The sequence below is a fragment of the Thermobia domestica genome, chromosome 7 (assembly GCF_964235325.1).
Source record: "Thermobia domestica chromosome 7, izTheDome1.hap1.1, whole genome shotgun sequence".
Taxonomy (NCBI): Eukaryota; Metazoa; Arthropoda; class Insecta; order Zygentoma; family Lepismatidae; genus Thermobia; species Thermobia domestica.
Window position 1 is genome coordinate 16,067,996 of NC_137460.1, and position 23,730 is coordinate 16,091,725.

The 23,730-nt window shown below is 34.6% G+C and overlaps 1 protein-coding gene across 1 annotated transcript; it reads left to right on the forward strand.

Annotated features, from left to right (window-relative positions):
* The first annotated feature begins 617 nt into the window (after positions 1 to 617).
* Positions 618 to 22,264, forward strand: LOC145689866 (uncharacterized). Its single transcript, XM_081764136.1, has 3 exons — positions 618 to 814; positions 14,630 to 15,186; positions 17,782 to 22,264. Exons 2-3 carry the CDS (start codon positions 14,705 to 14,707, stop codon positions 18,530 to 18,532), a joined length of 1,233 nt encoding a protein of 410 aa, XP_081620262.1. The 5' UTR covers positions 618 to 814; positions 14,630 to 14,704; the 3' UTR covers positions 18,533 to 22,264.
* The last annotated feature ends 1,466 nt before the right edge of the window (positions 22,265 to 23,730 follow it).

Here is a 23,730-nt window from a genome sequence, read left to right on the forward strand (position 1 = left end):
GTATAAATAATATCAACTTTGATATCAACAACACAAATATGCATGAGAACTCATCTTTTTCAGTCAAGAGTTTTAGTACTATGGATAAATGAAATAGGATATGAAAATCCATTGCCACGTGATCTGATCAGCTAGTTAAATAGAATTGTATATGGCTGTTGGAGTTCGGCAGTGCCTGTTGTAGTGGGTGCCTCGTGTCTGGTGGTGCTCCGTGAGGAAGAAGTTAAGTGGGACTTGCTATACACCTACACTACACTTGCACTTTCTGTTACATTTACACGTACATAATTTCCCTTCTTTTTTATACGCTTTCTTTTTCCATTTTACCCTTCCCACTTAACCTTAAATTTTTGCCCTGTTCATCTTGGCTTGTCGCCCTCTTTCCCTGTCTGAACTTCTTTCCCGATTTTGACCTTTCCCTGACTTTGACTATTTTCCTGACTTGTGTCATTTCTTCCCGATTGTGTCCTGTATTTTATTCTATTTTGTTTTTGAATCATAAATCTTCTGTTTGAGGTACACATTTGACAATTTTGTACGTGTAGCACATATGACTATTAAGCTGGTGCACCGACCTATTTGACTGATAATAGTCATAAGACAAGACAAGACAATGCTGTTGCTATTTGCTAGGCTGGGTCAGGAAATCAAAATATGCTACCCGGTCATAGAAACCATTATTACATGGACAATTTTGTTTTAATATAAAACTCATTCTTGTGTGATATACATAAAACAAACTTGATTTATTTGTTGCTTATAAGAAAATGAAATATACAATGTAAATTTGTATGTACTTATAAATCAGGTGACGGTGAGTGTTTGACGCAAGGTTTCTTACTCGTATCGGTCCTTCTCTATTGGGCCACATGGAAATGTCCTACGTATGGAAGTTGAAATATACGGCACCTATCAGAAGTAATGTTGTATAATAAATTCATCCACGGCTTGGGTAATAGTATACATGAGAACCCCCTGATCTGCGTTTCTTCTGTGTTCTACCACTAATACATGAAATACCATACATTTTCTACGTAGCGCAATAGTAAGAAGTGTGCTCAAGACATGCGATATGCGCCCCCCCCCCCTACACACACATAGTCATAGATAAACTACAAGGGCACTACACATGCGGATAAAATACAGGTACTTTTTTTTTTCGTATCAGTCGACAAGTAAATAAAAGTCGCTTTGTTACCCCCTTGGTTAGTTCGTACATACTCAGTGCATAATTCGTAAAAGTATGGGCGCTCTGCTCCTTCGGGAACTGATGCAGTTTAATGTATACTATATCCTATAAGTGGGTAGTTAAAAGTGGAATTGAATGGTGCAGAGCGGATTATGTTACGACATCTCTCGTGCCTATCTTTGCTTTTATTATTTATTATTATTGTCATTATTATTATTACGAAATTGAGAAACGTCTTGGATATTTTGTGGAAGTCCACATCACTTTTACTTCTGGCTAAGTCTGCAACGTGTCCGTTTTTAGTACCCGTTTTCTTTGAAGTACGAAAAGTTACAAAGTGAAGGATGCCATGTACCGAACACAACCTAATAATCTTTAGATTAACATACAAAAAATATAAGTATTATCACTTATTCACATGAGTAACTTGAAAATATCCTACTTAGTCAAACACACATTATTTTACTAAGACAAGATTATCCAATTCTGGTGTTACTTCATACTTGGTTTCCAAATAGTAAAGGATGATTAAATTGAATGGTGAAACACAAGCTTTCCTTTTACTTATGATAGCGCTGGCTGATGACATCAGCTTATCAAAATTATATTATTCCGGGTTATGTTTCATAGAAGGGGTCCAGAAGGACGTAAAAACCACAAATTTTACAGGATTAATGAATGACACTGTACTGAGAACAAATATAACGTAACAAAATCTAACCTAAGCTAAGCTGAACTAACCTAAACTAACGTAATATAAGCAGGAGTAAGCGAAATTTTCCCATTGTTTGGAAAATTTGGCTCGAATCCTTCACTAACATAATGTAACATCAACTAACCTAATGTGAACAGAAATTATCAAAAGGGCAACATTTTTAAGAAACTATTGGTGGACCCTTTCTCCTAAACATGAACCCATTATGCCAAATACATGAATCCATTTTTCACAAATTTTAGAAATATAGTTCAAACTATTACCACTTTAGTTATTAGTTGATCCGTTTGTAATGGCCGTAATTGAACGATTATTAATATTTAACAGTTTTATACGAAATATTTTTTGAAAGTTTCACTTTTGAAAATATTTTAAATTTTCCAATATAACTATACTATTGCATGATGGGCCAATAATATTTACGCTACTACTTTTATGTACTGTCGTTTGAGAACAAACTTTAACAAGAATAAGGACATTTTTGGCATTATTGCATTTGGATGCTGCGTATCTTGCTTGGCAATTGAACTTGCAAACTGAAAATTTACTAAACTTTTCACAACGCGATGTATATGTGAGTTGGTCAACAACTACTAAAATTATCATTACACCCATATGATGTATAGCAATAACATACTGAATTTATGTACTACCGTAAGACGGTATTACTTTGCACAGCAGTGGCTGTGTGCACCAATGAAATTCAACTGTTGAACGAGGACCATAACCAAGATCGGTGTAAATGTAGGTTACACCAACAACGTGCTTGGTTAAGTCTCAGTCAAATGGCGGATAAACTTGGTTTTAGCTTGAGTAGCTGAATTTCGGTGTTTACACACAATAGTGTCTTTTATTTTTTCACTAATGAAATTATAATAAATTTCTCGTGTTCGAAAAAAAAAATGTCCGTGGTTTTATTACTTTTTCTAGATAAAATGTCTGTCTTATCAATAAAATGAAATAAATGTTCTGAAGTTCGTTCTTGAATTACAAAAGCAAAAACAAAAAATAAATAGAAGAAAATTAACGGTGTAGATTAGCAATACAGTTCTTTTTTAATTTTCAGGTAAAACCTGTTAACTCGCAAAAAGTAATATGGAGAATATGTAACTAGAAAACCTGCGAGGCTGTAGCTTTACAATAGAGAACCCATTAGAATTTAAACTACACATAATGTGCGTTTTTTTTTTTTTTTTTTTTTTTTTTTGTTGAGAAAATCAGCTTAGCATTTCCGATAATGAATAAGATTTGCCTTAGGGGGGCATAAAACTTATGTTTATAAATACAGTATTTTATTGTCGAAATTGCATGCAGACAGCGTAAAAATTATTATCCAGTTATTCATTGTAAAACTTAATATCTAGTTAATCCTCGAGTGGTATCAACCAATTGTGTATAATTGTATAAGACACATACAAACTTAGCTGCATATAGTGAAACCCACACTTCTCAAAACCACGCACCAAACTTTGCATACTGCTCGTTACAAGCTATTTTTGAACCTATTACGCTTTAAGCAAAGATGAAGCTGGAGGCTATAGGCGAGGTGCGTTTTTAGGGAACAGGCGAATTTGCGATTGTGGGTATACGTGTAAGGAAATTAAGAGGTCACTCAAGCAGACGGTTCTACCAAATAGAAAATTCATAGATACAATACGATGGGAAATATTTTTCATGAAGGAATGAAAGTGTCAATATAAGTAATTACCATCTATCACAGCATAATAAATGAATTATTAGTTATAAACAAATTATTTATGTGTAAGTGTGCTCTTCCACTGTCCTCGTTTATGTGTATGCCTCGTGGTTGACGCGCCTGCTCCCAATGGACGCAACCACTCACTATCGCTCGGGCCTCCATGCTGCATTCCTACTCTAAGTTGGTTGGATAGCATTCGTGCTTTTTGTTGACCACTTAGCACAAGTTGGTTCGTATTTATACACAGTAGTTGTATCCAGGTAGCTGAGCTTTCCTGAAGCCAATCCGGAAGTAGTAATGGAGGTCTTCATTTAGTGCATGCTCTGCTAAAAGAAAGCTCTAACCTAACCTGAAAATGTAAGAACGTGTCAAAATTTGGTAGAACATTCTGCTCGAGTAATGAACAAATTAGAACAAAAAATACGTACCAATCTGTAGTAGGCAATCACTACAAGCTAGTTTTCAATTATAAATGAATAATTGTGAACCATACATTTTAATGCAGTTTCTTCAATCACATTTTACTTATATGTGTGACGAGATTATTTTGAGAAATTGCACCGGAAAATAGGAGGTTGATATTTTCCACACTTTTCTTTCCTTATGCACACACCACATCGCTTAATCTCTGTGCTTTCCTGAACAAAATCACGAGCGAGACCTGAAATTGTGCCCTGGCTGGAATCGGAATAGATACAATCTTACTACCCAATTAGGCCACATTTGTGCCTGGTTTTTGCACTTATTGTATTCATAACATATAAGTTTGGAAGTATATTATAAATGTGTACGCAGCTAGTGGACGGATGAAAAAATAAGAATGTAGAAGACATTAGATCATATGTGGAAAAAATGGATGGTAGCGCTCCTCAACTTTACCTATGCTAACTGGAAATTGTAGGCAAACGCGAACAAGGAAAAGGATGTAAAAGACATTAGAATAACACTTTCACGATGAAATATGTATAACATTTGAATGAATTTTACCCATCTGTGGATTCCAGAAGTTTTTTTTTTCTTTTTTTTTTTTTTTTTTTGTAAAAAATATTTGCTAGTGGTTTCGAATTTTATTATACTGGGGATGAAATGTATTAGTAACGTAAATACTGGGAATCCACATTGAACATAGGATATGTGGTCCCGAGGGAATTTCATGGTTCTCGGGGAGAATGTCCGCCCGGCCAATTCTTGAAATCGCCACCTATCTACGTTATATTTGTTCTTTGTTATATGTTTAATGCAATCTTAATGTTGCAGTTTTACTATACGGATCCACATGTTGTGAAATATACGGAAAAAATTGCAGAAGTCTTTAATTTGCCCTTTTTATGTCGAGAACAGCGTGCAGTTTAGTAATCTCTACGTAGTCATAGTATTAGTAGTAGTAGGAACGTGTTTTATTGTGTTCTATTTACTTCGTCCTTTTTTCATACATTTGGCACTGTACTACAATGCATATGAAGTGGACACGTCATTTATATATGAATACAAAAGTAAAAGAAACAATAATAGTGAAAGTTACACACAGTAGGTTAATAATTAAGCGTTATTTCTTACATCTTATTATACTGTACAATTTACATGACATCATTGTTGAAAATAAACTAGCAATTATTACTTGTAGTGTATTTAGAAATCCTCCAACAAATATCTAATGCTAAAAGCGAGTAATGACATTGATTTACTGTACATCATGTAACATTTCTATTCACTTACCAGTTCATGTATTCCGCTTCCGAGTAAAAGCCATGTTGTAATAAATATTTCTGGAGTTCTTTTTTAAATTTAGGAGTTCTGAGTTTTTATTTCTAGCGGAAGTTTATTTTAAAGCATGATACTCGCGTATTTACACCCTTTTTCATATAATACTTTTTGTGTTCTACAATAGAAAAGTTTTGTTTGTTTCTTGTATCATGATCATGCTGCTCTTGTGCTCGCGTAAGGGCACCTTGTAGGTGTCTCTTTACAAATATCAATATATTTAAAATTTACAAACAGGGTACTGGAAGTATACGAAGTTTTTTTAAATATTGGTTTGCAGTGATCTTTTGGTTTAGCAGTTGCCATCATTCTTATTATTCGTTTCTGTATCGTAAAAATTCCTTTGACTTTGTGTGTATTTCCCCAATATATAATATTATATGTTAAATTCGATTGGAATAATGGAAAGTAAATTGATTTTAAAGTGGACTCTCTTAAAACATTTTTAAGTACTTTAATTGCGAAATATATTTGGTTTAATTTTTTACTAAGCTTAGTTATTTGCACATCCCAGGAGTGATTTTTATCTATCCAATTTCCTAAGAACTTAGTTGAGGTTACATATTCTATTTCGTTATTTTGAATTACAATGTTCCTAGGCTGTGCATGTTTGCTGCGGGTGTGATGAAAATTGATTGCTTGTGTATTTTCAGTATTTAAGCTTATTTTCTTTAAACCAGTGAGATAGTTTACAAAGGATTTCGTTTGCACTACCTTCAACAACCTCATTTGTTTTACCTTTTACTATAATATTGGCGTCATCTGCATAAAGGAATGCTTCTTCTGGAGCAATATTACTTGGTAGGTCGTTAATATATATCAAAAATAATAGCGGCCCTAATACGGATCCTTGTGGCACTCCACATGTTATTTCTTCTTTCTCTGGTATGTAGTATTGGTTTGTATCCCAGTTATTGTATGTAATTTTCTACTTCTTGCTGCCAATTCTTCAGATACGATTGAAACCATTTGGATGCAATGCCTCTTATTCCGTAATCTTGTAGCTTTGAAAAGATTTCTATGTGACACTAAGTTAAATGCTTTCGAAATATCCACGAAAACACTTATACATTTCTCCTTACTATCTAAACTTTTATGTACACTTTCCACGAAGTTATATATTGCGGTTTCCGTTGATTTTCCTTGTAGGAAGCCATGTTGCTCGTGTGTTACTAGATCATGTTTAAGTAAAAAAGATGCTTGCCAGACACACATTCTGGTTTCTAAGATTTTTGAGAAAATTGGGAGGAGCGATATAGGCCTATAATTTTCAAGCGCTGATTTGGCGCCTTTCTTATATATTGGTTTTACTTTTGCAATTTTTATTATACTAGGAAATTCTCCACTTGAGAGCGACATATTTATGAGGAACACACTGGGTCAGCAATATATTTAATGCTTTACTTTGCAATACTTGGCGGTATGCCGTCTACGCCAGCTGACCATTTACTTTTCATTTTCTTTACCACTTGTATTATTTCTGCATTAGTAGCTGGATGTAGGTACAATGTATTGTTGCAAATTTTTGAAAATATTTTCGAAGTGGACAATGCAAGATCATTATTGTACGTTTGTGATAAGTTGGTGTAATAGTTATTAAATAGATCAGCAATTATTCGAGGATCTTTTATTATGTTGTCATTTTTAATTATCTCTAAATTACCGTCATCATTATGAGTGTTTTCACTAGTTTCCACATCGCCTTCGACTTATCATCTGATTTTTTAATGATTGTTTAATTTTTTTGCTGCTTTCAGAACCCGTTTGTGTATGTTCTTGTATCTTTTGTAATATGTCTCTGTACGTGGTGATAGATTTCCTTGTGTTTTAGCCTTGTTAAGAAGTCTAATTCTTTTACTTGCTATTCTGATACCTTGTGTTACCTAGAGTTTTTATTGTTTTGTTGAAGTTACACATTTTACAACAGGGAATGCTAGATCGAAATAGAATCTTATGGTGTCAATAAAATAACTGAAAGCTTCACTAAGCTGATTATGTATATAAAGCTCGTTCCAATTTTCTTCCCTGAGAAGGTGATTAAAATATTATATATTTTCGTCATTAAATTTTCTTTTGTACGTTACACTACTTGCTTTTACATTACAAAAACTTTTATTAGGAGTTACACCTATGTCGAGTACTTGGGCAAAGTGGTCTGGAAAACCACTGCTAAAGACGTCTACTGTGTTGTAGTAAAGATGTTTGCTCACTATGAACTGGTCAATTGCACTTGTAGAGTATTTTGTAATTCGTGTGGGAACTTTAACAATTGCGTCCATATTAAATGAATCTAGAAGAAGTTCGTGTTTTCTAGGCTCTAAAAAGTCTATCTGGATATCACCGACAATTACGACGGTCTTCTTGATTTTCGTAAAGAATTGAGTATCGTATCCATCCTATTTATAAAAATTTCTATATCACTGTCAGGAGTTCTATATACACATACAATTACAAGGTTATAATCTACTATTTCTAATGCGCAACTTTCGAAGTGTTTTTCTACATTAAAATATTTAAACCTAGTGCATTCTTTCATTTTTAGACCCCTCTTTGCATATATACAAGCTCCCTCTCATTACTTCTGTAGTATCCTGCTCTTAGCTAAAATTCAGGAATGCTTAGGTATTCTAAGCAGCCTGATTGTAACCAGTGTTCTGTTATACAGATCAAATTTACTCCCAGCAATTTCTCCAAAAGAAGTTCTTCCAACATAACGAAAACTCTCGTACATTTTGATGGAAAATAACTATATTATTTTTATTATGTTTGTAACTTAAGTTGTCAGACTGTATACATTGATAACATGTCTGCACTTTAACGGCATTAATCTCAATATACCTTAGTTTTAATTTATTGTCAATTAGACGTTTATCAAAACTCCAATTATCTTTATGGATGTCTTTATGTTGGGTTGATGATCCTACCATAAAAAATAATACGGACGGTGTGCTGGAGGCTTTCTTTCTCTTTTTATTTCCTATATACATTGTCCTGATATGACGTAATATTTTTAGGAGAGACAATGCCATTTGAAACATATTTTCAATATTCGATTGTACCCTGATACCGTTTTCATTAGATGGTATGACACAATTTTTTTCATATGGAATTTTACTTCTTTTGCAATTTGTATCAAAGTTTTCGCTTACTATACCATTTTTATCAATAATTATGGGGAATTTATTTACACTAATTTTTACTGGAAGCTCTCGCATCATTAAGCTAAGTTTCTCGGATATTTCTTTTTAGCTGTATTGCTTAAGTGCATACCATGTCTTGTGAAATATCTACGAGGAAAATCCTCAACATTTAGGTGGTGCACATGACTATAACGTTTACTTAATGTATTAAGTTTCTTATTGAAGTTTTTTACCGCTTTGTATACACAAGAAGAGCTAATAAGATCATAGCGATATGGAACGCCTACAACTATCACATTTGTATGGGCTAGATTTGGTAATAAAGAGCACAGATTGCTTATACCCGCATCAGCTTCATTTCTAGCAATATCGTTGGTACCTCCGATAATAACAAGTACATCGTTCTTGGTTAGATTTTTACTATTTAATGCCACTGACTCAGCTACGTTACCTATTCTTTCTCCCGGTATAACTAAACTAGTAATTTGTTTATCTACCAGTTTGAAGTTTAAAATACCGGCCAATCCCTTTGCATGACTGTCACCATATATCACCACCTTCCGTTTGTTTATTTCTGTTGAACTTACTTTTGACTTCCCCCTCAAATTATTACTGCCAAATTTTATACTTGCATTTCCTGTCTTTACTTCACTACTTGCTCTAAAACTATGCAGCTTTGCACTCTCAGTTTTGCCACTGCTTTCATCATTAACGCTTGTGTGATTACTACTATTTGTAGTCCTTTTATTTAGTTTCTTGCAGCTGCTTGTAGCATGTAAATTTTTATTTACACTGACATTACCTGAACTTTTGTGTACATGGCTTGTACCGTTTTCACTAATTGCACTTTCACTATTTACATCTGCTAGGTAGTGTAGAACTATGAGCCGGTTTTGTGTGGGTATTTCATGTAATACACCATGCTGACTGGTATTGTTACTGTGTTTCTGAAAATTTATTTTCTTGTTACTAATTGGAAGAGCACTCTTCGTTATTTCTTTATGCTTGTAACAGGTTCGTTTGCTGTAATTTGTAGGTTGTTGTGCACTTATTTTGTTATTGTGCACTACTACTTCAGTATAAAGCGGTGAACCATTTCTTGCACTAATTACCGGTAATCCATCTCCGTATTTGCCTTGTTGCTTTTGTCTAGGAATATCTTCACATTTTTCACCTGTTAACACTGAAATAATCTCACGCAGTGAATGTATCTCTTCAACTAGTTCAGTTACTAATTTACTCTGCGAAGATTTCTTCCAGCATGTTTGATCGTCATTTGTTTTCACCTCACTGATTCGAGTTTTGCAGTAACTACTCTTTCCTAATGTAATGTTATCAATTTCGGGTATACTGTTACTGTATTTACAGTTTCTATTTAGAGAACTGTTTCTTGACTCACCATCAGATATCTTGTTAAATTTCTAACTAACTTCTTGAATTTCTACCAGATTGTTGTTTTGAACACCACTGTTACACCCACCACTGCAAGCGCCGCCATTTTTTTTCAAAAATGGGTTAGAAGCCCCTCAGGGGTCAGTTGGGTTCTGTTCCGGACATAAAGTGAGCAAATTAAAGACTTGCTCATATTTTTATATACATTTTACAACCAGTGTATCCGTATAGTAAAATTGCACCGAGAACAAAACCGAACAAACCCCTGCGGGACTTCTAACTCTTTCCTACTACTACTTATACTATAGATCCATATATTAAAACTACAGGCTGCAATCTAATCTTAAATCTATTACCAATATTGAAACACCAAGCTTCACTCATTTATTTTATTACAGGTAGAATTTATTAGACTATTCTTAGATGTTGTATTGAATCGAGATGCACATAATCGCGAAAGTCGAAAACCCCGCACGCGGTTTGCTTCATTTGTTACTTTGTTAAACGAAGGTTAGAGACAAAAGACGACAACCAATCAGAGTCGATTTTACAAATTGACCGAAGTTTACTTAAACGAGGATTACTGAACTTCAATTTTCAACGGTGCAACAAAAGACCGGGAACCAAGTTTAAACTTGAAGTTTAATGTTGAACGCGTTTAAGTGAACGCTCGTTTAAACTTTGTTGGTGCACACGGCTGTAAGTGAACACTCTTCTAAACTTCGTTGGTGCACACGGGTTCTTCCTGGTTGCGGACGTCTCAGTTGCTGTTATCTGTTAAATTCTTTCCTAGTTGCAGACGCACAGGTGTTGCTTGGAATTTCCATGACTCGATTACGAAGCAACCAGAATTGTTAGTCCCAATTGCATTTCATTACATTTATTACCCTGCCCTCAGCAACGAGAACATTTTGTTGCAAGAATACAATTTGCTGCAAAAATTCATTGAGGTGTGGAGCTAGTAAGTTCTTATAGGGACATGACTTTTTCAGGGGCCTTAGCCTGTTTAGAGCGTCGAAATGGAATTTTCCTCACAAATTTTTACTGAGGAGAAATTTATTTTTAAAAATAAGATGGGAACCGCCCCCCCCCCACAAGGATTTCGTACCCTCTGTGCAACTCCCATTTATACTTAACCAGGCTTGGGGCTGGCAGTGTCCATGTTGAAACTATTTGCACTGGAGTGTTTACAAGTTACAGGAGAATAGCCATTGTCGAATATTATGCCTATATGAGAATGAGCTTGCAGTTCTCCTTTGTCAGGTAGTGAATTATATACAATATTTACACAAACCATTTATATACATTATTTACACAAACCTATTAAAGTCTCTGAATATGTTATTCATCGCAAACACTTCTTAATTTACCAGTATCCTGAAATTCCGCAACTATTCTATGCATTTTTTTGTCTAAGAGTATTGCTGATTTCTTTCTTCTTTTCCCACCAGTTTTTAAATCCAAACGATCGTACAGAAAGTCGCTGTGTTGAGCTTCATCCTTGAGAACTCGAATTAACTCTGAGACATTTGAGTGTGCTTTGTTTGTAGTAGAACGCAGTCTATTGTGCCAGCCTTCGAGTACGTTGTTCGTCCTGTGCCTTGTGTTACGGCAGTTCCTAATCTCTGTAATAAAAGTCGATAGTTCTCCAACCACTGGACGACGAAATAATCATAAAATTGCTGCAGTTTACTGTTGCATGGTGTGCCTTCTTGAATACACAGCCAACCATCAACGACTTTATCTATTGGCAAGTGTGCCAAAGCATCACACATTCTAATGCACAACCTAACCTCATCATTATTTGTGTATTCTTGTAGAAGCCCTACTTCTTGTACTTTTCTCCATAGGCACTGGTTGAAATGAGAATTGCATCCTTTAACTTGCGCTTATGGAAATAAATACCGCAATGCGTTTATAGTTGACTCTTCAAAGTCAACCATTATAAATTCAGGTTTCCACTCAGGGACTTGTCCCTTAATTCTTGCTAAAAGTCGCTCGTATATCTGCTGTCTTTTGCTTGGAAGAAGAGCAAACACAATCGGAACAATATCGGTTTCTTCATCGGTGCTACCAAAGTCGGCAAGCAGTGTATAAAGCTGGGCAAACTGCTGCACGTTTTGAACGTTCTATCCATAAAGAACACTTTATAACTTCCAAGAATATTTCTTCCATTTCTGCTAGCAAATGCCAGTATCCTGTCTTCGCCTCCATCATCTAAAAGAAGAAAATTGAATCCATCTCGAAAATGAAGAATATCAGATTGCGATCAGGATGTTTTTATACGTGATCGAAGTCTCCGTATCATTTACCACTCCGTATATATACGTGATTAGCACTGACGGATGAATTCAGTGAGTTTCTCCTTTTGTTTGAACGAAGTACAAGGGAAACGCAGATAACCCTAGTTGGCTTCTATTAGAGAAAATCCTCTGCTGGAGTTCGTAGCTCTGGGGAAGTGGCATTCACTGTCGTAGGGAAAGAATCTGTTTTGAAGGTTTTGAAAGGAGTTTGTCTGGGAACTATTGTATAAAGTATCAAAGCTACGCCTGACTCAAACCAATATTTATAAAACGGAAGGAAAACTGTAATATTGATTATATTGGAGGAAGGAAAACTCCTCGTAGATATCGTTAAAAGGCTCTGAATATTAATAGATACTTATTTTAGTAAATTTATTTATAAAAATTGATTTAGTAGGAAGGTAACTACATTCTCTCAATTTTATTTACTTTAATTTTTAAAAGAAATAGAATTTTTCCTTAGCATATATGCCGATAGGACTTTTGGGTGTTATATATTTTTGATATTGATTTTGATGTTTTAAATATTCAAAGTCATCATTATATACGAAAATTAAAATACCACAAGATCGGTTGACGAGGAGCGGTCACTGCAGCTAAAGCGGTTAATGTATCCATGGAAATCGATACGGGTGCCTCTGTAATCTTTTGGCGAAATTCTCGAGCGTCCTCGGTTTCGTCACACTTCATCTTTCACAGTTCCACATAAGATATCCGTGGTGATAAGATCTGGCAATCGAGGAGGGAACTGAATAAGCCCTCTTCCTCGAATTCAGTTTTGCTGCTGACTGTCATTCTGGAGAGCTCGCACTTCTAGGGAATACTGAGGTGGGGCCCCATTCTGTTGGTACGATACCTCATCATTTCTATAAAGTGCAGGTACACCTGGCAGAACTAATGTAGGTAACATTTGCAGCTGTGTCCTATCACACCCCGAGCTGCAATTTTACACCAGACAGCGACCCTTCATTGATCGTCTGCCTTATCAACATGGACGTGCAAACCGTGCGTCTCAAACTTGTCAACAATGCGTTTGATTGTTAGGCCAGTTGGTTAAGTACCACACCCTTCTCGTCAGTGAAACTGCGCATCGATAGGAGCCCCAAACCTGATAAAACACTTCAAAACGTACTTACGCTGCTCGAACGTTAAGCGCGTTCCTTTCATTTCTTTATCTTGCCTACCGTGCAGACAGTACCCAGAGTTGAGTGAAAAACCGTTTTACAACATAATTTAAACTGAAAAGAATTCACAATGTCGAATGCTGTTGGGCGGAAAACCATACAAGACATACTTAAATTTCAGAACAATTGATAATGGCATCATCCTGATACATTATGACAGATTGTATAGACTTTTCTGGCGAACATGTTATCGTATTCCTAAGTTCGTAATACGTTTCTTCTGTCGTTAATTTAAGCTAGGTATACGTTGGACTGTAAAAAGTTAAAGTGGGTATATGCCAAATTACATCCTATATAAAAGCTCTCTAGATGTTCTTTGGTTCGCCTGGTCCTTACTGTACAAAAGAATTTTCGTTTCCGGTAAGAAATCATTTTGTTAATATCCAACATTAACAAGTATACCCATGATTCATGTAACATTTGGACTTAAATCGACGCTATATACAAATGCAATCAAGAAATACCATAAATTACTAGAAAAAATATCCAGTAAGTAATAATACTGGAAAACCGAAAATACGAAAAATGGGAAAACCTGTAAGTTAAAACATATAACAAGGAGGGAAAAAGAAATTTACCTAGAAATTTCTAGGTTTTCATGTGTTTGGGTAAAGACGACAGGTTGGAGAGATCAAGTTTTTTTTTTTTTTTTTTTTAATAAGACAGTACATGTTGAAGATTTTATCCATTTTTAAGTGAAAAATTTGCATAACAATGCTTTTTATATGATATTTTAGAAATATAAGCTAGTAATGTAGCAGAGAAATTTTTAGTTTTGGTGTCTTCTGTGCTCATGCAACACTGCTCTTACATAGACAATTCGTAACTTTATTTAAAAAAAAATGGAAAGAAGCAAGACTCGTCCTTTGATAAAATGTACCTATGTGTAGTAAAAACAAATATAATAATGTGCATGAACCATGATGTACGCCTATAATAATCGTCTATGTAAAGTAGAAAAGTGTAAACTAGGTTTTACTTTAGAAAGAGAAAGCGAATATTTTTTACATATATATTTCGTTATGGTTTAGTATTTTTGGTATTTAGGTTTACCGATATTTTGGTATGATTTGTAGGAAAGTTTCAGATACTTCAAATTACTAGCATCAATACCTTTTAAATTCTTGTTGTGATCCCAAACAATTCTATCCACTAGCTTAATTTCATTTGAAGAACTTACCGTTATTTTTTCCCGACAGGTTCTAAAACTATGTTGAAATGAATAATATTTTCTTATTGTTTTCAGATTTGTTTGTTTTTCTTCAATATTATGTGCTGAATGTTTTAAATCCCCTACTTGAAAACTTTTCGTGCTTGGGAAATGTCTTTTCATTATTTGGATTTCGGTAGTAATGAAATTGAAAAGAAAACAGAAAACTTTCCTATTAAAGTGGAAATAAAAGCAGAGAACGAACCATTTGAGAAATGTAATTATGAAATATATACTAGTAACGCTAATGATGATAAAGATCCTCTTGCGATATATTTGGAATGTAAGGAACGAGAAAGCACAACGCAAGGAGAAAAAGTCGCTTTAGAAAGTAATCAGGATAGAACAATATCAGATTGGAAACTAAATTCGAAAGAAATATGTTTTGTCGAGTGTTTACCACCCGCTGAAGTACTTGTAAATACCAAACAACCTTTTCCTAGTAACATCAATCCAAAATTCTCCGATTTTACGCATAACATGGAACAGTCAAACAGTCACATCTTTGCCACTATTGGAGATCAGAACGACAAGGAAAAGGACGTAGAAGAAAATGTTGATCAAGAAGCAGATGACAATCCTCAGGTCCTCAGGTACTTTTGATTCGTTTATTTCATCAGAGTAATATCTATGTAAATATTTCTTTCCAACACTTTCAATACTTAGATATTAATTTTGATTTTTCGTTTAACACAGTCTGAGTTAAAATGAGTTGCTAACATTTGAATACTTAAAAGAACTCAACCAAATTCTCAGCATTGTATGTCATGAGGCAATTCGACAGTGAAATATGTATCCAAATATAACGGTTAATTTTTATAAACCTCCTTCTTACGTCAAGTTTTCAGTGTCAAGCCCGTCTCACACGGATCCGAACTAAGGCCTCAACCTAGCTTACAAAATGACAGTGTCGCTTAACTCAAACTTCCATGCAATTTATTCTATCCTGAGGTGATGTAGAGGTCTCGGACGATCCTTAAAACCAGGTAGGTTTTACCAGCAGAGCCTCTCGTGCTCACTGTATTAAACAGACGAAAAATACTTGAAGAATGTGTTACGCACAGGACAATAAACTGTCGTAATTGTAAATATTATTGTTTTTCCATTTCACAATATGAGTTCATCCGAAACATATGAAATAGCCGCAGCAGCGATATCTGCTCTCTTGTCGACACAAAATTTATTCGTCCCTCTCCCCCCCCCCCAAAAAAAAGAGTGAAAGAGTAAAGAGGGGATACTGGACCAGGGAGTGAATTCTTCACCGCAATAATGCACAGGAAAGCATAGTATTTTCAGTGGTAAATAATGAAGTACTTGCAGAATATCCTCGTTCCTACAAAAAAAAAAAAAAAAAAAAAAACCTACAGAATGAATTATTTAGCAATCCATATGCTATTGAAATTAGAAACTCCGAAAATTCGGCAGTGAGATACGAAAATCAGTGAGTCTGTATCAACTGAAGAAAGGTCTGTATATCCTTTTATCCACCAAATTGTAGAACTGAAAATCAAATGACTTGTCCAAATATATAAATGAGTGCAGTTATCTGGCGCGGAAAGCTAAAATAAAGAAGAAAGAGCAATTTACACACCCACAAAACATGCCCACATAGCCCATAAGGTAAACCTATACCGCGCCGGGAGCTCCTCCCATGCACTACATCCGTTTTTTTTTTTTTTTTGGTATTCTGCGAGCATTGTAGAACTGTTCCCTAAAATTGCACGAAGGACACATAATACTGATGACAATTAACTCTAATTGTTTCTGGTGCTGTTTTACTTGTGGCGCACCACATCTGGATTTTATGTTTATAAGTTTAGGAGTACTAGTGTAAAATTATTACAAGTAATTTACGGCGGATAAAATAGGTGAGTTCGTACGAAAGATACCTTTAGAGAAACTATTTTCCACCGGTGGTGAATTTCTGCACAAGTGTATAGAAGTGTATTTTGTTTATAAGTGGAACGTTACTAGTATAAAACCATGATAAATGCTCTTGAAACTCGTATCATTGCTAAAACCCATACGTTTTCAATACCCTTGGTTATGTGAATACCAACCTTCCCTGACGCACTCCCTCGCTTACACGGGCCCTTCAGCTTAGCTTAGATAGCATTCGTGCTTTTTGTGGCGACCGAGCGAAAATTGTTCTGTGTTTTCTTGGCTATAGTATTCATGCATGCATCCGGACGCTGTATTTATACGCGCATAGTAAAAGAATTATAATTTTTCAACTATTGCTTATGATTCCCATTTGAATATTAAATATGCCATGTAGATATTTTCATGTCGCTCAGCACAAATCATTTAGAATACAATAAGGAAATTAGTGAAGGAATTCTAATTTTTGAACAATTATTTCGAGTTGTGCGCCAAAAGTAAACCTGCACGCTTTTTTTAAAACATGTTACATTTTCTTTGGTATACAAATTGCACAATATACCTAAATCATATACTTTCGTTCATTTAACAGATATAATTACATTTGTGCACACCTGTAATGTTCGGGCCGACACTACCTACTTCACTGCATACCTTTAGGAACTTTATTCTTACAGTTTCTTTAAAATAATATAAATTGTGCTTCATGTTATACAAAAAATCATATTTTTAATATGACTCTATTCATATTATTAATGCTTCTCTTGTCCAGGCCGAATTGTTTTGAAATTAAAAGGCGAAATGAAGTTGAATGTCCTCAGGCGCTACTATTTTCCAATAGGTAGTTGTATGAAAGTCCAGAAGAAAATATAAACTTTTCCTATTTCTTCCAAGTCAGGATCCAAATACAGACACCAGAAAATTTTATTCTGAACAAAGGGCAAGTTACTTCTCACACGATTTGTTAAGTAACGTCGTGAGTTTTAGTTCGTGAATCGGAGCCTTACTTCAGTCCCGTCTGAGACAGGCTTTAGGATTGAATACGGATACGCCTCTAAGTAATGTCGAGAGCAAATCTTATAAATAGAGCTCATAGTTTTCTATCCCGAGCAGCAGACTCGTAAGATGGCAATTTTTAACCTACATTTCTAATTGTCATCCTTTGCTTATGGTATTCATTTTATTGATAGTAACATTATAAAAAGCTAATTGAAGGTACGCACTCATCATAATACAAAATATTTTTCAAACAGTAGAGTTTTGTAATATAGTGTATCTTATATTACTTTTGTCTTTTTAATATACAGAGTGGAGCAAGGAGTTGGAAAGAAATTAACTGGTAAATCATATTTAGCGAAGTATATGTTATTTCATGGAAGTGTAAGTCCTCACACAGGCCAAGAGCGTGGAAAGGAATTGAGTCGCATGTCAAATTTGGCTACAGACATGGTTGAAAAGCCGCATACTTGCCACGTGTGTGGAAAGGGATTTGTTCGTAGGACAGATATGAGAAGACACAAGTTAATACATACAGGGGAAAAACCTCACAAGTGTCAAGAGTGTGGAAAGGGATTTTGTGACAGGTCCAATTTTGCAAGACACAAGTCAGTTCATAAGGCTGAAAAACCTTACACTTGCCAGGAGTGTGGAAAGGGATTTTCAGATAGGTCCAATTTTGCAAGACACATGAAAGTCCATAAGGCTGAAAAATGTTACACGTGCCAAGAGTGTGACAAGAGTTTTAGTCGAGAGTCAAATTTGGCTACTCGTATGTTAATACACTTGGGTGCAAGACGACATATTTGCCACATATGTGGAAAGGGATTTACTCGTAGGGCAGTTTTGGCAAGACACATGTTAATACATACAGGGAAAAAACCTCACTTGTGCCAAGAGTGTGGAAAAAGCTTCTCTGATAAATCGAATTTTACTAGACACACGTTAATACATAAGGTTGAAAAACGTTTCATCTGTCAAGAGTGTGGAAAAAGATTTAGTCGAAAGTTAAGTTTAGCAATACACGTGTTAACACATTCGGGTGACAAATGTTACACGTGACAGCAATGTGGAAAGGGAATTTCCAATAGGTCCAATTTGGCAAGACACATGGTTGTTCACTAGGTTGAAGAAGCTTACACGTGCTAACAGTCCGCAAATTTAGTACATACAGGAGGAAAACCTATATGTGCCAAGAGTGTTCAAAACTATTTAGCCATAGGTCAATGCTAGGATAGTGATGAGCTGTGGGAGTATTCCCGGTGGGAAGGAATTTATAAATGGGAATATTCCCGGTTTTACCCTGGCCTATTAATTCCCGGGAAGGAAATTATTTCCATTACTTTATTTATCTTACAAATTATAAGAAACATATGTCTAATTACTTTATTTTCATTTATTATTATTTACTTCTAGGTTTTAAATAATTTGGCGATTAAAACAAGTAAATTCTTTGACAGTAGTTTATATAAATAATAATTTGAGATTTTAAGTTAAATTTCCACTAGCACTAGAAAGTACGAAAGTTCCAATTTACAAACAATGAGGAGGAGCCAGTTTGTTAAGTAATGTAGAAATTATATTGAAATAGAGATGAAGTACAATGAATTCACCCCGAAACACCGCTAGTAAGTCTGTCTCCTGTCTCTGACTCTAATTCTTGGAACCCGGCCAGAGCACATGTTGTTCGGTTTCCACGTTAATCAGTAGGTCCACGTCTCATATAGCCTCGCTGCTGAACGGGACGTTAAAGTCAAAATCAACTACACTCAAATTTCTGAAAGACCCTAGGACTTTTCTCTCATGTAAATTAACGCATGAAATTTCGAGAAACAGGTAAAAAGAAAGGTCATGTGTGGCAATGTTACGTGCTAAATTATAAAACTAAGTCAGTATCTTGCAAACATTGTGAACATAAATATGTATGCGCAAATCTGTCTTCTGAAACATGGTGAGACATGTGTCATCTGATAATTATCCGAACTAATTCGTTTATAACATTTTAAAATTTAACACGTATGTAATGTCAGTAGTAGAGTCAAATTTAGAAAATCCACTTACATATAAATCTAAACTGTTTAGCGGTGTAAATATATGTGGACTTACTATACCAATTTTCCCACACATTTACTAACATAGAATATATTGTAAGTAAATATACATTTATGCGTACTCTCTAAATATAATAAGGTAAAATCTTGCCCTTCATAATCTACATTTTGAAGAATCCTCTGGACAGAACAATAATAATACACAGTGGTAAGAAAAGATTTTACCTTTGAAATTATAATATTGTAATAGAGTTCAATTTTCTTCGTGTTTGTACATAAATTCCCGGAATATTCCCATTTCTAAGAATCTTCTCGGGAGTTTTCCCAGGGAATATTCCCAAAAAATATTTTCCCGGGAATTTACCCATCACTATGTTAACAACACACTCGTTAATACATAAGGGTAAAAAGGTCTTACGTGCAAAGAGTGTGCAAGGAGTTTGGTCGTAGGTCAGATGGTTAAGACACTTCTTAATACTTAGTAGTGAAAAACTCACAAATGCCGAAAATGGCCAAGAGCTTTTAATCAAAGTTCAATTTTTGTTAACACATTTTACAACATAAAGAGGTAAGCGTCAAAGGGGAAAAAAATGTGGTAAGTTATTTAATCGTGGGTAAAATTTGGTGAAACCCATGTTCATGCATACAGATAATAAAAAAAACTTCAAAATCCATAAAAGCAAATCTAAATTTAATCAATGATCAAATCCGCCAGCAGACATGTTGACAAATACTGTTCAAAACCTAAAACCTGCTGGAGCTGTATAAAGAGGGATATTCGCTACTCAACTTTCAAAATAAATATGTAAAAAATACAGGAGAAATATCTCAGTTATGTCAGTCGTGTCTAGAAGAATTTATTGAAAGTTCGTATTTAGCAAGACTGTATTAACATATACAGGAGAGAAAACTGTAACGTGAGGGGAGTATGGAAATGTTTTATATGATCCATGCATTAAACATATAAGCATAGTCAGAAGATATCCATAGCCTCTGACATGCAAGTAAAAATTAGACGAATTTTGAATATTACAAAACAGGAGGTTTCGCATAGAGCTAAGAAATACAACAGCTACCAAGGGTATTGAAAAAGACTTCGTATAATATCAAGTTTTGTAAATTTTGTTGGCTGCAATCGGTAAATAACTGACTTGCAAGCCATATATTTAATGACATATATATATTTCTTATATATTATGGGAAAAGTTCGAAATGTCATTCCTGTATCCAGTATTCAAATGAGGAATCCTCATCGCAATTTTATCAGGGAATGTTATAATTGATACAAAATATTTTTCAGTCCAATTCGATTAACGACCAATCGTACAAGTAGTAGTACATGATGAACTAATAATGTTACAGTATCACGAACTTCCACAGTTTAGAAGACTTTTACATATACAGCACAATAATGGTACTAATATAGTATAATATAGTATGTATTTGCAAGTTTTTGAATATTTAGTTTCGTGATATATTAGAGGGGAGATTTTAAAATGTTTTCTCTGAATTCAGTAATCCTATCAAATAGTTTGGGTGCCAGAGATATAATTAAAGCATAAGATTTGGTTTGAACAGATATGTTTCACAGTTGTTTATATAAAAACAACGATATGATTCAGTATGAATGTGTGCTTTTCTTCTCTAACAAGATTCTGCTTCGTCACTTAATTCGTTTATTCAAAATATTCGAAATGTATATTTGAAGAAAAATCTATTCGTTTCCACAATCTTCTGGTAGATTCAATAGTTCTATTCATCTCTAAAAGTTATCATAAAGTCCTACGGAGATCTATTGTTCTATTAAACTAAACTTGATCTTTAATGTCATCTGGACTCTCACCAATCAGCTAGAGATTATAAAATGTGGATTCCACATGAATGTAGGTCGTTCTCGATTATTTTTACATATTACTCCTATCCTCCGCTAGGGAGACTGGAAATGTTTATCAATTCAATATAATTTTCTTATCTTATGTCATATATGTATCAAACTCGATTGAAATCGCAACTCCCAGCGTTCCAGAATTATGCATGAACATACACAACATACTTTACGGATGATACCGAGAGCGACACTACACCAAGTATCTTGTTTCTTATCTTAAAATTTCGAGAAACCACGAGTTCGAGACAGAATTTAATAAATCGAAATGAGACCGAGATTCGACATATCGAACCTTACTAAAGGGTCAAAAACAAAACCGTGAACGAGACATACAGTTATATTTCGAGACATGCTGAGACAAGATCAAGCTCAATCTCGAAAGTCTCGGTTTCGTGTAGAATATTAACAGAAATTATTAAATTACAAGCCTTGGCCAAAATTCTTTACTATTATTTTATATCTTATTTGTTGGAACAATTGCCCTTGGATGGTATAAGTCAAGTACGTGTGCACAGAAAATGCCACCTCTAGTAGTTTAATATTTAGGTATAAAGAAAATGTTTTAAACAACACATAGTTTGAATTGATATTCAATATATCTTATTCTCTTTCCAGTCTTCGAAATGACCAAAAACTACGTTGCCAAAATATTTCGAAATTTAATTTTGTAAACCAAACATATAATGTTACAATTGTCAGACATTTCTTTTCACGCAGCTTAGAAATTTTCTTGTAAAGATATGTTTATTTTATTTTATTTTTTACTGCAACTGCTCGTGTTGCATCAGCTTTGTTCTGAAACTGAGAATAAAATGCTAAGATTGGTAGAGAATAGGAATTTCGGAATAATGCAAGATCATGGGAAGAGGAAAGCTATTATAATAAACCAGAGGATTGGTTAAAAATATCAAGATGTAAATTGTATAGTTGGTTGGCTTGGAATTTAGCGTTCCATTCAGCACTGAAATTATACGAGATGTTGACATACAGTTTAAGATGGAATCTAAGATACCGTCATGCGTTAAAACTTTTCAATAACCTTCCGCTAAGATTCGAACCCGGAAACCTATGCTCCAATGCCACGTGCTCTGGCTAGTCGTATAATGTCTGTCTGTCTGCTAGTCAAGAATAATGTAATGCAAAGTATTGGAATTAATTTATTAGGGTTCAATGTTGATTTTCGATATGGAAAATGTCTGTTGCTCCGTCACTTTCGACTATATCAGCGGGGCTACATCAGATGTGAACTACATCTTAACGTAGGATCCTAACCACATGACCTGCCGGGAATCGAATCCGAGTGTACCACGCCAAAGGTACCTACGCTAAATTCTTAGTTACGAGGGAGCTTCATAGATTGATCGAGACGACACCGAGATTGATACCTTTTTTGATTCGAGACGAGACCTAGAGTATATTGAGTTGCATCTCGTCTGTATATCATTCCTAACATACACATCCTTTTTATACAGATACATGGATTAATATGGATGTAGGAATAAATTGAAAAAGTTAAAATATAACAGCAACTGAATTGTTTTTCAACTTTCATTAAGATAAAGTTTGCTCTTTTGGTCTTTTACTTTGTCTGTACTTAGTTGAACAAAGTGGAAAAATAACCGTGACAACGTTTCCTGTATACTAATGCTACGGTGATAAATTTACGTATAACAAAATTACTGCGTAAAAATTTCTGGTGGCGAAACTACCTACATGTTAATACTTTGGTGGCAAAATTATCAAAGTTCGGTAAATTACCCAGAATGGAGATAGCACATTTTCTGGTTTAAGCAAATTTGGTGCAAATTGTTCGGTTCAAATTGACATACACCCCTTAAATGGGACTTGTATCCCGTTAATTTTGAAATGACAGGTACGATTACTATGACATTGCGCTAAACTTGGTCAACATTTTCGAGAGAAATATCTGTAATTAAACATTTACTGTTGATGCATAAATTACGTTCGTTCAGCGTAGTAAAGCTTAGTTGATTCATTAAGTTTAGCGAGGTTTATAAAAGGCGAACCTCCATATTAATTTGGAATCTGAATCAGATGACTTCACACTGGTGATTACACCACTTCTGTACAAGGAAAAATAATTTAATTTGGAGATAAGTTTATATTATTTAAAAGGATTGCTAGTTCATATAAATTGATTATTATTAAACCTTTAAGTTTGGTGTATATATATTATTTAAAGTTTGGTATTTCTTTTAACTTCTTTTCGTATTAGCGATAAGCATTTGCAGCTTGACAGAATTTCTAAGAACCAACATGTAGCTGGGCCATGAAGGACTCGTCCTCATTTGAGGACAGTG